At 40.3% G+C, this 17263-nt stretch overlaps 1 protein-coding gene across 1 annotated transcript; it reads left to right on the plus strand.

The window, feature by feature from the left end:
• Nucleotides 1–3371: 3371 nt before the first annotated feature.
• LOC309704537 (trypsin I-P1-like) lies at nt 3372–11433 on the plus strand. Its single transcript, XM_082529742.1, has 6 exons — nt 3372–3502; nt 6921–6941; nt 7464–7626; nt 7716–7981; nt 8855–8997; nt 9579–11433. The coding sequence occupies exons 1-6, from the start codon at nt 3454–3456 to the stop codon at nt 9846–9848; spliced, it is 912 nt and encodes a 303-aa protein (XP_082385868.1). The 5' UTR covers nt 3372–3453; the 3' UTR covers nt 9849–11433.
• Nucleotides 11434–17263: the final 5830 nt, after the last annotated feature.

Raw genomic sequence — 17263 nt, forward strand, 5'->3', positions numbered from 1 at the left:
CAATGAAGAACACTTCTGTTCTTCATTTGGTCCGTTGTCTTTTTTTCTTTATCAGGTGATGTTTCCAGCTCCTGATGCCTGGACTGCTGTCTGTGGTCTTCAGCGTGTTATTTATTGACACAACAGTAAGCATTATCAGTGTATATACAATAAAAGCATCTAGTTTTTACTCCAACGTTGATGAGGATTTTTCTTTGGCTCTTGTGAACCAAGAGGTTGGAAAATCCCCTGAAATTACTCTTGACATTTGCACGAAGAGTCAGTGTTGGACTTTGCTGCTGCGTCGGGTCCCTTTGTCAAAGGGGAAAGAGTTTTAAAATCAGTGCAAAGTTGCTATGAGAGATGTTTTGTATTTGAAGAGGGGTCACTGAATAGTTGATTATGAAAATGGTGTGATCATACACCATGGCTTTCACAGTCACTAGATCTCAACCAGGACTATCTGGGGGAAACTTGCCTGACATAAGAGATGGATAATAGCTCTGTTGGTGTTTCTGAATCAATTCCAGGAAACACTGAAGCTGTTGGGAGGCATTTGTTGTACAATTACTTCAAAAACCGGTGTTTGCCACCTGCTTGTACACATTGCTTCTTTGTTTCTGGTCTGTTGTGTGAGCCTGTTGGCAGAAAACACTGTTTGTGTGTAACTTAATAAAAAGCATATCAAACATGTTTCTCTCTATAGATTTTATTTATTTATACGTGTATGTTTTGTCAGTGACTTCGGATCTTTGTGATGCTGATTCAAAGAAGGTCAGTGAGTCTAAGGCAGATTGAAGCCCAACTTAGGCGTTCATTAAGCGAATCCACAACTCAGTTACTGTAACACAGGACACTTTATTAAAGTGGATGAAACAGGAATACAGGAAAACGGCACTGCAGGGTCGTCAGTCAGTGAACTTGATTATGAATGTAATGCGAGGAGCTTTACAAATTCAAAGTGCCTGTCGGCTGCGCTGGAATCATACACGTTACCATCAACAATATCATCGTGAATGTTACACGGAAAGTTTACAACGAGCAACATGTACTGAAAATAGCCGTACACGGGTAAATCTGCCCAGTGTGATATTAAATATATGATACACTTCATAAATCTCACATCATTTGTCATGAGCCACCAAAACACCACTGAGCACTGCTGATGTGAAGGCGCGTGGACTCTGCTCCATGAAGCTTCTGTGCGTCGGTGAAGGCAGCGACTCGGCTGAGCAGGTTCGTCTCTTCCAGCTCCAGACTTTGCTTATGGGAAGCTCATGTGTTTCGAAACACCGCGATCACGTGACCACAACCAAACCAGGTGTTGTACCTGCTGCTACGATAAGGCCAGGACAACGATTCACATTTTGTATCACACACAGTCATTTGGGCCGGGCCTTGTAGTTACTGGATGAGTGCTTTGATTGATGCCACTCATTGTTTTTGCTGTGGATTGTGATGACTAGTATAGATTATTCAGTCAGTCAACAGACTCCAGTAAATATATTGATATATAAATAACATAAATATCTCACTGGAATGATTAACAGCGTATAGATGAGAGAAAGAGAGACAGGTGGATGAGCTCCATCCACTCCTATCAGCAGAGAGCGAGAGCGCCACACTCAGCTGCAAATTCATTAAAGTGTCAATAAAAAGTTTTTCTCTGCTCAACAGAAGTTCTCAGCTCTGACTCCGTCTGTTCGCTACCTTTTTCTACTTTCAACAGAAAACTGTATTTGCTGCATTAGATGACATCATCCTCACAACAACACACGCCACCATGAAGAGTATATTCATACTGTCAACAGAGAAACACTCATTAATTACAGGCAATCTTTTTCTTAACATATTTTCTTGGCAGATGAGTTTTGTCTTTCCTTCTTTCGTTCCCCCGACGTGTCTGTTGTGAATATTTCATAAACAACAGCAGTCGTGCTGGGACGGCACGACCAAAGCTCCAGTCTCAGTAAAACATCATGTAGGTGTTACAGGACGAAGCATCGCTCAGGAAAGTTTATTCATGGTTACAGGTAAAGATGTGACGATTGGTCAGAATCAGCCCCTGAAAATGTGATTAATTTGACCTTTTTATTTAAAAAAAACAAATGTTGTCAGTTTTTAAAATTTAAATATACATGGTTAGGTAAACTAAAAACTGATCATCCTGTTGGATCATCGCTGGCCTGACGTGAGAATCATAGTTACTGACAGTCTGGCATAAAAAGAGCTCACCTGCATCACTGTTTCACAGAAAAGCATCCTCGAGATGTAGAGATAACAAACTGGCAGCAGGAGTCACAGCAGAGATGGTTTCAGATTGTTCTGGCACAAAAGCTTCGTATGTTTCAGTGTTTCACTACCTTTATCTCCTGGGAAACGAAAGTCCAGAAACGTAATTCAATACACAAGCGAACGAACACAGGCATGACGAACAGAAACAGAAACTCTGACAGGGAACAAAGGAAACCACAGGCTGTATGTACACGGACACAACGAGGACTAACCAGGAGCCTGGAACTAAAACTGCTGAAACTAATCAAGACAAGTAAATAAGACTAAATACAAGACACAAGAAACAAATGATGACCAAAACCAGACAGGAAGTAACTAAATCAGGAAACCTCCAACTTCACACAGGACTTCACCTCTAATATACAACGGCAACCAAGAACTCACGACAGAGGATCAATAAACGATCAATCATTAAGCTCAGAATCAAAAAAGAAAATACTTCATAATAACAGAACCTTAAAGTCCAAGCCGAGCATGGCCATCGCGGAGCTTTGGCTGCTCCGTGTGTCTCACATCACTTCCATGAATGAGATCTCACTGAAACGATTTGCATCTCCATCGCCCTGCACCGATCTCTCCATCAGCGTCACATCTGACTTTACAATTGGTCTGTGGTCTCAGGTGCAGCGTTAAGGCCAGCACAGTCGTTAGTAACTGGGGCAGAGGTCGATCGGTGCGGAATGAAATATAAAATATAAATATAAAGAAAAGTGTTTGTGACTTTATTTGTCGGTGAAGGTTCTCAGTCATCCAGGTCATCGTCGTCGAAGGAGCTCTCTTTCCTTAGACGACTTTATTTGTCAGAAGAAGAGTGAACATAAAAATCTAAGTAATAATATTTGTAAAATAAAATACAGAAATGCTTTTAATATTTGACATATTTTGTTGGCAAATTAATAAAAATGAAACCATTTTCACAGGAAAACTGGTGGAAAATCTGTATGAATGTAAACATATCAATAAAAACAAATCAGGACAACAACATTAGCACCGTGAGCAGTGCGGTCTGTTTGCATCTGTGTTTGCTTTTGGTTTCAGAAGAAGAAGGTGTGTCAGGTGTGTTTGTGGCGTGTGCTCAGCTGACTGACGGTCAGGTATGATGCAGGCGGTCACGCCCTCGTGCTTTACAGACTCCTGCCGTTGGAGTTGGGAGACACTTTGAGAAGAGACTCTGTGGGGATGGAGCTGTTTTCATGTGGAGTCCTGCTGTTGGCCTTAACGCTTACAGGTGAGTCTCACCTGAGATTTAAGACTCACAATCTCATTTATTTTGCAATTTAAATGATGATACAAAGAAATTCGGCTCGTCTCTTTTTACAAAATTGTAATAATTTACAATATTGTAAGTTATAAATGGCCGTGGACACATTTGTTCAGGTTGTAACATCAAACAAAATTAAAAGTCTGCTTTTAAATCTGTAAATTTCCTGTTTTCACTGCTACACGAACACGAACATCCAGACGAGTCAGTTTGACTCCGTGTTTCTCAGAGACCTGAGCCGGGCTCTTGTGCTGCTTTTACTGCTCATTACAGAACAATACAACAAGCTGACTCATGATTACCAGAAATAAATGAACAAATGAAAAGAGCCACAACAATACCAGCTTCAACAACCTGAGATCTTAAAGTTAGAAGGATCGTTTTAATACTTTGTACTTTATTTCACTAAATTCAGAGATAAATGTTAAATGTATAAAGTTTAGAAGGATGTGAAACATCACAAATTTACTCAACTAATAAAATTAACAATTCATGTACATGGAAATGTCTCAGCATCAATAAAAAGCATACAATTTGTATTGCTGTAGTTTATCCTTCTGCTCACACGTTTACAGGTTTTTTTTAATGTAAGTTCTCAGTAAAAGTATCTTTTAAATATCTGAACCCTTCCTCCACTTCACTGCTGACAGTTCCTGCTCTCAGGCGACTGTCCTGTAAGAGATCTGTGGTAGTTTCAATTGGCAGTCATGGGAGTGAATTCTTGTAAACTGTACCAGTTTGAAGATAAGATTTTACAGACCCCACGGCTCAGGTACAGATAACAGAAGAATGCAAAGAGTGCACCAGAATATAAACTCAAGAAATACAAAATAAGATAATCCAGTATATACAACGGTAGGTTCTATGAATGTGTTATGGATAAAGGGTCGTGGAAATATGCAAAGAATAAGTCAAATATTTTGAAGTTTACATTTAGGTCGGCACGTGGCTTCTGACAGGAATATTTGGGGCTATTTTGGTGTAAATACTGAAAACTGCAGTTCTCTATTTGCTTGAGGCATCGAGTCAGTCCCACAGACAACTGTAGCCTTTAGATGTGTTTTCTTAAAGTGAGGGCTGCTGTGAGTGATGGATACAGACAGCACGGCTGCTAGCTGTCGGCTACCGTTTGCCTTCACTTTAGTTAGTTATTCTTCGAAGATCGTTGTGTGAAGCTAGCCGAACAAAGCAGAATAAGAGGAAGTGAAATAAAGTTCACCCGCAGGAAACAATCTTGTGAACTTTGTCCTCTTTCAGTCTGAACAGAAACCATCAGGAACTAATTAATATGTTCAAGGTTCAAGGTTCTTTATTTGTGACATACATAGTTATACAAGTATAACACACAGTGAAATGTAGCGGGGGGGTGTAGAGGAAGAACATTATATATATATAGTATATACACTGGGTGAATGTGCAGTAGTAGCAGCAAGCAGGTGAATTCTGTACATTAATATGAATAGGCATCTGACTATTTTACAGGATAGACAATATAAGCATATTTAAAATTAAAGGAATTGAAATGTACATTGTGCCTTGGTTTAGTGTCTGGAAGAGTCCTGACTCAGTCAGTTATAGATGATGTGAGAGGGCGGGTGTGTGTGTTTAGGGCCCGGATGGCTTGGGGATAGAAGCTCCTCTTGAGTCTCTCTGTCCTTGCCCGGATGATGAGGAACCTTCTACCAGATTGTCATAGTGATGATGCCAGAGCACATTGTGTACATAACTATGAGATGCCCGCATGCACTGGTAGCATCGGGCACACTGAATGAGTTTCTAAAGCGTGATGACAGCGCCGCTGTGCTTTACTGATGGTGACAGTCAGCTGCTCAGCCCTGAGGGCCTGATGGATGGGGGCTTCCTCATCTCTGTCGAGGACTGAAAGTTGATTCCAATAAAAGTTTTTAAGAGTATTTTAATTTAACATTAATTACAAAACAAGGAGAAATCAGCTGAGAAAAACAAACAAACATGATCACGCCATCATGACTTCATCATAAAATAATAAAACAGATCGTCCCTGTAATCATTTAAAACATAAAAAGCAACAAAAGCGTGTTTTCCTGCTTCCTCTTACATCACAGGTCAGAGTTCAGACGGAGTCAAGCTGTGAGTAAAGAACAGCTTTAATTCATCAAATAATGCAGTTCAGTAATAATAAAAATAATACATTTTATTTTAGACATGATTTAAAAGAATCTTCCTGCTAAAACATTAAAAGGAACCAGAAAAGTGCTTTCACCATAAAGTTCTTTGGTTTTCTCACATCATGCTTTTAGACTGTAGAAGCTCCGATGTTCCCGACGTGTCCCACAGAACAAACAAATTCTTGGAAAAGAAAACATGATGTCAGCTGCTCATTTAAGAGCTGTAGACTAAAGTAAACAAGTCAAAGAGCTTTGAAGTCATACAGGTTAAAGGAGCTTCAGGTCACGTCAAAGCTTTTTTCGGTTTAAAAAAACCAGGCTGGCCGGTTTGATTCTCGGTGTCCTGCTGATGATTCATACTGAGGTATCGACACGTGGGTGGGTTTTACCTTTCACTGAACGCTCTCGTCTCAGAGGACGTTCTCTCACACAGGTTGGATCAGAAACAATAATTATGTCACTGCAAGCAGAAATCAGCCATGGTTACACTAGCATGGACCCCATATCGGTATAGACCGAGCATCACTGGTAAAAACCAAATGACCATAAAAACAGGAAGTACTGTAGAGAAAAAACACCGACTATGGAAATACAAAAGTTCATTGAAAGCTTTATTTAAACTTTTGTATTTCAGTGATGTGTTAAATGTGACATTTCCAGGGTCGTTCTCCTCTTAACACCACGCTGGTGAACAAAGTGTTTATTCAACGACTTCCTGTTGGGTTCGCAGATGAGTAAAAAAAGAAAGAGTTGCCCATGTCGGCCTGCAATGAGATCGAGTTTTTCATTCTTTAAATTTAATGTTTTTGTTGACAGTCTTTTAAAATCTCCACAATGACAGGAAGTAGCTGATTTCCCTCTGAAATTTAATGAAGCATAAAGCAGAATGTTTTGTAAATGTTCGCATTCAAAAGTAGGCTGGTAATAGGGCTATTTGTTGTCAGTCAAACCATCAACCGTGGAAAGATAAAATCTTTAATGCCGCGCTTCTTCATACCACAACCTCTCCGTACATTCGTGTTCTTACTGTGGCCTCCTGATATGTCCTGTCTTTCAAGATCATCGTTTTCTTGTCTCAGACAAAGACAAAGACATCGTTTTCGTCTTTTGTTTGGCTTCGTGCCGCACATTCCAGCCCCACCCAGAAACTCCAACAGCACGTTAAGAACAACCAGCCTGTTCAGTCCACGGAGATCTAACAAATACATCATGTCTCTGTCTCTATTGTCTCTAAACAGGAAGCAACGCACAGCTCGATGGTGAGTACACACACACACACACACACACACACACACACACACACACACGGAGTTTCTAATAAATAAAATGCAGATTGAATTTCTTTTACTGAGATGCAGTTTGGGACAAATGGCCAGGACACAAACCTTGCAATATAGTAGGTAATAGTAATGGATAAGAACATGTATGAATAAAATGCTTTTCAGCTGTATTATTCTCAGGGTTTTTTTTCCTTGCACGGCAGTTCTTCATCGTTAAACAATAAGAACAAGTAGTCTGATGTCCCGTATTCCTCTATTCATTATGAAGAGGAATTTGAAATACACTAAGTTTTGATTTTGAATTTTCCAAAGTCTCTTAAGATGTTCCTGAAATTTGGGCTCATTGAAACGGGACAGACTGATGAGCTTTCATTTGTTGACCTCTGGATTCACTCGTGCTTTGTTTATGGGCCGACACGGCGTTATCTGGTCTGAAGCTGCTCTCCAGCTTTGAACGTTTGAGAGTCATTTTTCTTTGTGCATAAATGTCTTTGCCTACAGTTTGTGGACAAGCTCCACTTAACACCAAGATTGTAGGAGGCCAGGATGCTCCTGCGGGAGCGTGGCCCTGGCAGGTCAGTCTGCAAGCATCCGGTCGCCACTTCTGCGGAGGCTCCCTGATCAACAATGAATGGATCCTGACTGCTGCCCACTGTTTCCCCAAGTAAGCTCTCACCCTGTCATATGACCCACCCTCTTCACCTGTCAACTATCAATTAAGCACTAACAGTCAGTGCTTCTTGCTATTTTCAGCACCCCATCAAGACTGACTGTTCACCTCGGATACGAGTCACTGCAAAGCACTAATACTAATGGGGTTTCCCGGTCAGTGTCACGGATAATCATACATTCACAATACAACTCCAACTCCAACAACAATGACATCGCACTGCTGCGGCTGTCCTCAACTGTTGACTTCACGGACTACATCCGACCTGTGTGTCTGGCGGAGGAGGGCAGCGTCTTCCCTGCAGAGACGACCACCTGGGTCACCGGCTGGGGCAACATCCGAGACGGCGGTAAGAACTGGAGCAGCGACAGTTACTAACCTTTACTGTTATAGTCGGATTATGATCATACTCAGCTTCTGCTTTTCTTCATTTCCTGGCGTATCCATGTGATCTTAATGAGGTCAGTGTTTGCGGTAACTCCTGTGCGCCAAAACTCTTTAGAGCAGTTTTTTCCTACTCTTGGATCTTTATGATGCAGTTGACAGCTGATATGCTTAAGGCTTGAAAGCTCACCTCTGGTGCGAGCAAACATTTGCTCATGGCGCTCCAAAATTGCTGTCAAGGCGGCGAGGATAGGAGCGGAAGCTGCTGGGTCTGCTGAGTCCATTTCATTGGCTGGATGATTCTGTCACATTCAGGGGAGGAACCAAGCACAGAGCAGAGTTCAATACAAGGAATGATCTTATTTATATAATCACCAAGTGGAGATATATACAGTGGGGGAATTGCGGGGTCCAAGGGAAAAATCTAATTTACACTCGCCCTCCTCTTCACTCAAATTCACACAGCGGGTACCCACGCAGGGTCCGGGAAAAGAGCAGGTGTGTGAGCCAAGGGCGGGAGCCCGTAATGAGCTCCGCCCCGGCGGGGAGGTGAGAGGAGAAAGTAAACAGAAACACATGTGGCCTTGTGGAGCCGTCCGGGCAGACACGGGACCATGACATTAGGTCTCTGACTTTGCAGGAAATGTAAGTAAATACATTTTGAAGAGCAACTCTGAGGCTAACTAAAACAGCAAGTTTAACAGAAGTGAGTGAATGAGTGTACACAGGCTACAACTCTAACGATATCAAAGATAAATATATGTCAGTATCCAAGCATCTTCTTCACACGTGGTGGATTCATGCCTCAAACTGCACATTTCTGTTTGGTTTTTTTCAGTTTCCCTTCCTTCCCCTGGGACTCTACAGGAGGTGAGCATCCCTATCGTGTCCAACACCGACTGTAACGATGCCTACAATGGTAGAATCACAAGCAACATGATGTGTGCCGGCGTGACTCGGGGAGGAAAGGACTCCTGCCAGGTGAGTGTGGGTCCATGTGAACACCTACAAATGAGTCTGAAGCCACGACGTAAAGCACCAATCACAACGCAGACAGTGGAACCTCTGAAGGACCCAAAATATGAAACGTATTTGTTCACACTTTTGTCGTACTGTGAAGATCAGTTTGACTTGACTGAGTTTGTGTCCAGATGTTTTCATCACATTGAAAAACTGGCTCAACTTAAACTGTCTGAGGAATTGGAGTATTTTAAAGTTATTAACATAAATTAGATAAATGAAATTAAGTGTAAATGCTAAAAAACAGCGTAAAAAACTATGTTATATAAAAATGAACACAGTAACAAGAACTACAACAATGTTTACCATTGATTGATTGGTAATTGATTTATTTATCTTTTTCATACAGAATTTAACATTTGTGCTTTTTTTGGTGAAAATTGTGTCTCGCAAATGTTAGCAAATTCATTTGGCAGACTGATATTTACACACACACACAATTATACAAATATAATATTGTCACTTTTGAACAGATGTAAATATATCCATATATGCATCCACATGGCTGCTGGTGCTATAACCACCATGTCTGGTGTGTGCAGGGTGACTCTGGAGGCCCACTGGTGGTTAAAAACAGCTCCGTTTGGGTCCAGGCTGGAGTGGTGAGCTTTGGGATAGGCTGCGCTCAGCCCAATTTCCCAGGAGTCTACACTCGGGTATCACAGTACCAGTCCTGGATCAACAGACAGATCACCTCCAACCAGCCGGGCTTCATCACCTTTGTGCCCTCCTCGGCTCACTTCATCTACCTCTCAGTTCCTCTGCTGCTCTCCCTCCTCCCCATCCTCTTCTCTCGCTTTGTCCTCTCATAGGAATGCATCATTTCTGCTGAACATCACTGGAAAAACTGTATTTTCATCATCAGTTTCTCAGACAACAGAAAAATGTTCCCTGAAGGCTCAAAAGTTCACACTTGTTTCCAGTTCACTTTGCTGTTTTGATAACATTAGACAAACTGGGAATCCTGGGAATGTTTGGTTTTATTTCTGTTTGTCAAGTCATTAAAACAGCTTAAAAAACAACAAATCCCCCCCCAAAAAGATTGATTACTTCCTTTAAAAACAATGCTTACATGAACTTAACTGCAGAATAATGACCCTTAAACTTTTAAGTATCACTGATTAACAATGCATATTTATAAAAAATAAAATATTTTACGTCAATAGAGCCTGAGCACTGTTGTAAATACATTTATTTTGAAAAAGAAAATCAGTCTTTAAATGATTTCAAAGAACAATTTGAAAAAAGCTTTAGCAGAATTATTTTATATTTGATTAATGTTTTCGTTGAATTAAAACTGTGCCATCCATCACTTTCTATTTATATATATATATATATATATATATATATATATATATATATATATATATAGCAAATAATAATTTAATTTAAAAACCCCAGTATGATAGACTACATCAAAAGGAAGAAATTAGCAATGCCGTATAATAACTACAACAACTCTTATCTTGAATATGTTTGGATAAAACACTGGTGTAAAAAAAACTATTAAGATTAAGATTTTAAAATATATTTTCACAATTTAAAGACAGAATATATCAAATATAAATTGACAAAATGACATTTTAAAATGTAACATTTAAAAAAATCTTATTGTTGTATTATTTGATTTTTAGAATTTAATATATAAAATCAACCAATGATTATATTTAGAATAATAATATTAACAATAATAATAATAATGGATTGCATTTATAAAGCGCTTTACAATACCACTTTTGATCCACTCTCACATTCACGCCCTGGTGGAGGCAGCTTGTAGCCACAGCTGTCCTGGGGCAGACTGACAGAGGCGAGGCTGCCATGTCGGCCCCTCTGGGGCACATTCTGAAACGATTTAATTCACTTTCATCTTATTTGGTAATTGGCCTGTATTTGTATAGCGCTTTACGTCATCCACACATTCACACACTATTTACATTGTGCTCAATCAAACACGGACTGTCTCAGAGCAGTCGAAGCAGAGAGAAACACTCGGAGACAGCGAGGAGGAAAAACTCTAAATATGAAGGAATCTCAGACAGAACCAAGCTGATCTCAGACCTGCACAAACACAAATCAGTCTTTGTACAACCATGATGAAGAAACTAAAGCCATTTTATTGACTTTATTATCTCTTTTCATCTCTCTTTTTGTTGATTAACATTAATGTTTTAAAATGTTTGAGCCAAGTGCCAGTAACTGTGATTTTCTGTTTAAGTCCAATAAACAGGAGGAATATTTACTATTATTAACTTTTGCACATCTTATTAAAATAATCGGGGATATTTGTGTGGCCTGTGTTTAAACCTGCTGCTGTTTGTTTGGTATGTTAGTGAAAAACTGTCTGGCGTGATATCTGTGCTCTTTTATTCTATTGAATAAAACATATTTTCCTAACGTGCAGGATTCTGTGTGCAGCTGTAAAATAATGTATTGTAATCATTTCATTCTGCATGATAATCGAGAGGATGTGGGACTTTGGCCTTCATCAGACTAACTAATGTTACCTCGGAAACAAAGTCGACCATTGGTGACATCATCATGTGAGCGGCTCCTTAGATAAAACCTCACCCATCATAAAGTGACGTGCAGCAGCAACAGTAACCAAAAAGTAGTGGCTGACCCTGAGCTGTGCTCCGCCTCCCTCAGTGTTTCAGTTTTGCATCTCATGACAGTCACAGTAACTACAGTCAGAGGAGGAAGATGCTTCCACTGAACACAGCTAAGCCCACACTGCCACACACCCGCTATGTGTGGAACCAATTTTTAGTGAACCCTCGTTTTTCAACATGAGGCCCTGTGGCCAGAATTGGCCCCGCAAAGCCTCTTGGGAAGGACGCTGCTATCTTGAGAAAATGTGAAGCAAAGCATCAATTTTGGAGTTTAACGGCATTTTCATGCATTTCACAGTTCCTTCCATGCAGGCATTCATACATGTCACACAGTTACATGACCGAAAAGTTGCTGTTTTGTTTGTTTGTTTTTTAGACCATGGGTCTAAAAATAAAAACAACAACAATAAAAAAACAACAATAAAAAATAAAATAAAATTGTGAATCAAGAAAAGCTTTCTGGGCAGCTGTCAGAACTTTATTAATAATTTCACACATTTCTGCATCATGTGGAAAAACTGGGACACACTGATGAAATGATGTTTGTCAAACGGAGACATGTGAGGGATTAAATGTGCAGTGAAACGTCATCACACTGGCAGGAAGAGGAAAGCATCACTCGCCCAGCGAGCGTCAGCTGACTGGGTCCTCCATGTTAAATGAGTTGAACCTCTCTCTGCAAGTAAGATACAGCTGCTGACCTCAATCTGAAGTAAGGCTGCAGCTGTCCATTATTTCAGTGTAATCCATCGATTATTCCATCGATTAATTGAGGAATCAAATAAGAAATGCTTTTGTGTTATTAATGAGCAATATAGGATTATCAGAGGACAAAACGCAGGTCTTTGAAAATGAACTTCTAACTGGTTTCCAATTTAAAAGTTTAACTGAAAATAAAATCTTTCAAAACATGCTTTGATTGTATGTACATGTCATATTAAAATAACATTTATTCTTTTAAAGAATTTTTTAAAATGAATACAGTATTTTATATTATTTGACTTTTAATCTGAAAAATGTTGTGAAAACCCTAACATTGGTCTAGTACACCTCACGACTCTCCCTGTTTGCTGCTTCCGTGTAAATATGCCGTCATTGAGCTGTATCATCTAAACATGAATCAGCTTTAATAAGCTCCTGGAGCCTGGTGCAGATGTTTCTCTGTAACAAACAGCGATGGATGGAAGTTTGTTTTCCTTCATGTCGGACTTTGTTCATCGGCTGCTTTGATGAAGGACGCGCGGCAGTTTTTCCCAGTAAAGGTTTTAATGGTGATCACAGGAACAACTGCTGTTTTCTTCCACCACACCTGAGTTTACCTGTTGTAAAAGGCTCCGCCTCTTTGCTGTTCTCGGTGTGTACTTGTTAAAGACTTGTTAAACTGTGGGTTTTTGTGTGGCCTTCATACTTTGATACCGTCTGTGGCTCCCTGTTAAATAAACTGATGTTTTGCAGATCATCAAAATCAGATAAACGTCATTATCGATCACAGAGCTGTGAAAATGTGTCTGAAATGTCTCTGAGTCTATTCAAGAAGCTCCACACAGAAAGATCAAATGTCGTTTCGAGTGGTTAATCACGTTAACAGCAGTTCTTTATGGGTCCAAGCTGCAGGGACTCCATCAGGGTCCTGATGAGGTGAAAGGTCACGTATGACTGTGCTGATTTATGATTGGCTGGTTATTTTGCTCTGATTTGTTTTGTTTTTTTTCTATTGGAAAGCTGCTGTCAGCAGGGAGAGGCGCTGCCAGGTGTTTTTGTAGATGTAATCACAGTTTCTGTCTGTCCACGGCAGGTTATGAAGGTACGAAGATGTTTAGATGACGTATGGCCCTCTCTGCTGGCCGTTAGCAGAGGTTGTCGAGTTGTTGAATCAATAAGCAGAGTGAGAAACAGAAAAGCCTCTGTGTTGACTGCAGCCTGGAGGCAAGATGCACGTCTTCCTGTGAGCACGCAGGTGAACACTTTCTCTGCAGTTTTACTTTCACTCTTCTTTTCTTTTACTTTTCTTTTATATTTCCAATTTTTCTTCATTTAACAGACTTTGTTCTTCTACAGCTCGCATCATTTTAAGGAAGATGTTTCTGTTGGTCCTCAAAGATTTTAACTTTCATGGATGTTTCAGCTGTGTGATGACGACAGGCCTCACCTGCCCATCAAGTGCTCATCGCTCAATTTTTCATTCGTGTCCGAGTCTCTGAAACGGTGCTGCGTATAAAAATGTCTGTAACTGCTGAACATTTGTGTTAAAGCTCTGAAGCTGAAGGTCTGAACTTTAATCGCATCCTGAGTGTAAAACTCAAAAGCTGTCCCTGTCCACACATTCACGGCTCTGACTGCACTTACAGTCCTGAGTTTAATTTGCAAGCTAAGACTCTAGAAATCCTTTTATTTATTTGAGTATAATAAATATACATTCCTCTGTCATCAGTACAGCTACATGTTGTTTAACTCATTTAAATAAATAGTGACATGGTAATAAATATAGAATTATGGTTCTTGCTTTGGTTTTGTATCCTAACAAGTTTGACTCTGAATCATGAGACATTTCAACTGATGTGTAATGTGTTTAATTTCATTCTGAACAGGCGGCTGATGTTTAAATACTGCAGTCTGTATTTATCAGATGTAAAGCAGGTGTATTGGAACAACACAATACAAGAAATACAAAATGCAAATGAGCAGCCAGCAGGAAACAGATTATAGAGGAAGAAATTAGAGGCGTGCAGTCGATGGTTAGGTCTCAGATTAGAAAGCAAATTTTTTGTTTAGTCAAACAAGAATGCAAATAGATGTGCTGCAGTTTGTGCTGTTTTGCATGAGAGCAGCAACAAACAGCAGGACTTTATCAAGGCCAGGTGGGTCACAGCTAGGGTTGCCAACCGTCCCTTAAAATACGGAATCGTCCCGTATTTCGAAACAAAAGCACACGTCCCGTATTGAGCTAATAAGGGACGCACTTTGTCCCGTAATACAGTGAGAATCAAAAGTAGTCTATAAATGTTAATGGAATTAACACTTTGTTTGAAAACATAATTCCCAGCCCCTCTCCTGCTTTGTGACCAATGAGCTGACAGCACACTTATGACAATTCGAGTATGACAATTCAGATTACCGCTCATCTCATTGGTCGAGGAAAGGTCGCTTGCGGAGAAAATACCGGAAGACAACAGATGACCACAACAAGAAGCATGGCCAACAGGGAAACAAACGCCGACACGGCGGTGCAAGTCTCGGACGACAGTACACCTAAAGCTGGGCAGACACTGTGCGATTTTTTTCAGTCACGTTATTCAGCTCCTGCTCAAACTGCACGATTGACTCGCAGGGGTTAGAAGTTCATATGTCACGATGCAGGTCTCACACTATACCGCCCGATGCTCTGATGCGACCCGAGTGCTCACACTATGTAACAGAGTCATAAATAACAGAGTCATAAATAACATTGTTATAATTACACAAAATGTGTTCTAAACCCCCAAACTTCTCCTTTTATACCTGACTTTTAGGACCTCCAAGCCTGTAGTTGTGTTCATTATCAGTTAGAGCCCCTCCTCATTCTTTTCTTCTTCTTTGGTGCAATACTATAAATACAGTGTACCCCTTTTGCCTCTCCCCTTTTTCTACAATTCCCCTGTGGGAGAGGTGGGTGTCATTTCTTTCCAGCACCTTAGAGCACACATAATTCATATTTAACCACCCTGATGTTTATGATTGCGATTTTAATTCAGTTATTGTCATTATTGAGCCTGTTTTTGTAAGATGTTATAAGTGTGTAGTATGTGTGTGTCATAAATGTGTTTTAGGCGCCATAAATGATAGCATGAATATGTATTCCTTGCTAGCTTGGGAGCTGTGGTGGGTTGAGCTAATCCTCTTCCCCACTGTCTGTATTTGGTCGTAGGAGCTGGAGTGGGCAAATTATTTACTTGGAGGTCTTTCTTTCTTTTACCTTTTTTATCAGGTATGTCAGATTTCATGTTGTTTTTGTTTTATCTTATGTCAAATATGTTACGTGTAAATGCATATTTTATGTTTAATGTAAAAATAAATGCCAGCCCTTTTTCTACAATTCCCCTGTGGGAGAGACACAACGCAGAATCACACCGGTTACACCTCCATAACATGAAGGTTATAACAGAAAATCTGTCGCTCGCTCTCTCTGTCTTTCACTCACACAGACACACCACCATCAACTTTGCTAAATTGAAAAACATGATCAGCTGTGATTAAGCAGCAATGTAAATCCAACTATTTTCACGGTTGTTGTGGTTGTGATAATTTTGTGATGCCACATCGAAAAGGCTCGGATGAGCTTTCCAAAGTTCTACAAGTTGTGCCTCCATCGCTTGTGTCCAGATCACACGCTGCACAGCCGTGCTGCTCCGTCTTTTTCACCGACGTTTACGTGTTAGCGCGTGAGCGGCTGTGTTGACACCCTCACGACCGACTGATGATCGGGAGCTGCTCGAGTTGTTAATCGCTTCTCGTTACCCCACGTATACTACACGATGCACGATGAAGGCCAAAATCGGGCCGATCACCAAATCGGTCGCACGACTCAAAAATCGGCTCAAAATGGGCCAAAAACCGCACAGTGTGAGCCCAGCATTAGAGCAGCAATGTTTGTTCCCCTCAGAGAAAGAAAAGAAAAAAGGCTGCAAAAGTACTGGGAGGAATGGGAAAAGGAAAACACCTGGCTGGAAAAGTGCACGATAACACCTTTAAAGCGCACTGCACTGTGTGCCGGCGCACTTTTTCCATAGGCATGCTTCTAGTGGTGGGCACAAGAAGAACATGAGGGGCGTGAAAGCTCAGGGAACCCTTAACCATTTTTTTGTCCACCAGGCCACGGCAGAAGCAGATATGGTATGTAAACACTGGTTTGTTTTTTTAAACCCTCTGGTTAAGGTTATTATGGGCATGTGCGGTGAATATCAGCGCTATGTGGCCAGAAGTGTGATAATATAATTTATTTTGTGTAATAAACAACTGCAAGGATAGATGATTACAACAAATAGATGACTAATACATAAAAGTAATACATAGATGAATAATGATGATGAGTTAAGGTGCGTAATCATGGGAACAAGTGGGTTTACAAACAGGAGCAGCTGATTAGCATTAGAAAAGCTGAAATAATACCTCAACTGAAGCCAATTGTACTATATGCACTATATGTGCACTGTTACAAGAATATTTTTCGTTCTATTGCTTTCTATTAATTTATATAATTTTAAGTTAAGCAGGACAGAGTTCTTTTAAAGAAAGATTTACTTATATTCTCAAAAGTTAAGCATGACAGGCTTCTGTTTAAGAAAGAGACCTGTTTTACTGTGTTAATGTTGTCATTGTGAGCTAAAAATAAATGGCTAAATGATCATTTGTTTCCCATGTGTTCATATCACAAAGAATATGCATCTGCTTAAATCAACTTCAAGTCAAATGGTTAAAAAATAATTTCACACACAAAAAAAAGAGCTACCACACTGGGAAGGGTGAAGACAACTGGGTTGCCACGAGGTGTCCCTTATTTATTTTTCAGCGAGTTGGCAACCCTAGTCACAGCAGTGCTGCAGGGAAACGGGCCTCTTGAAATAAATAAAGGCGCTCAA

The sequence above is a fragment of the Aulonocara stuartgranti genome (assembly GCF_965226115.1).
Source record: "Aulonocara stuartgranti genome assembly, chromosome: 4".
In the NCBI taxonomy this organism is placed as follows: domain Eukaryota; kingdom Metazoa; phylum Chordata; class Actinopteri; order Cichliformes; family Cichlidae; genus Aulonocara; species Aulonocara stuartgranti.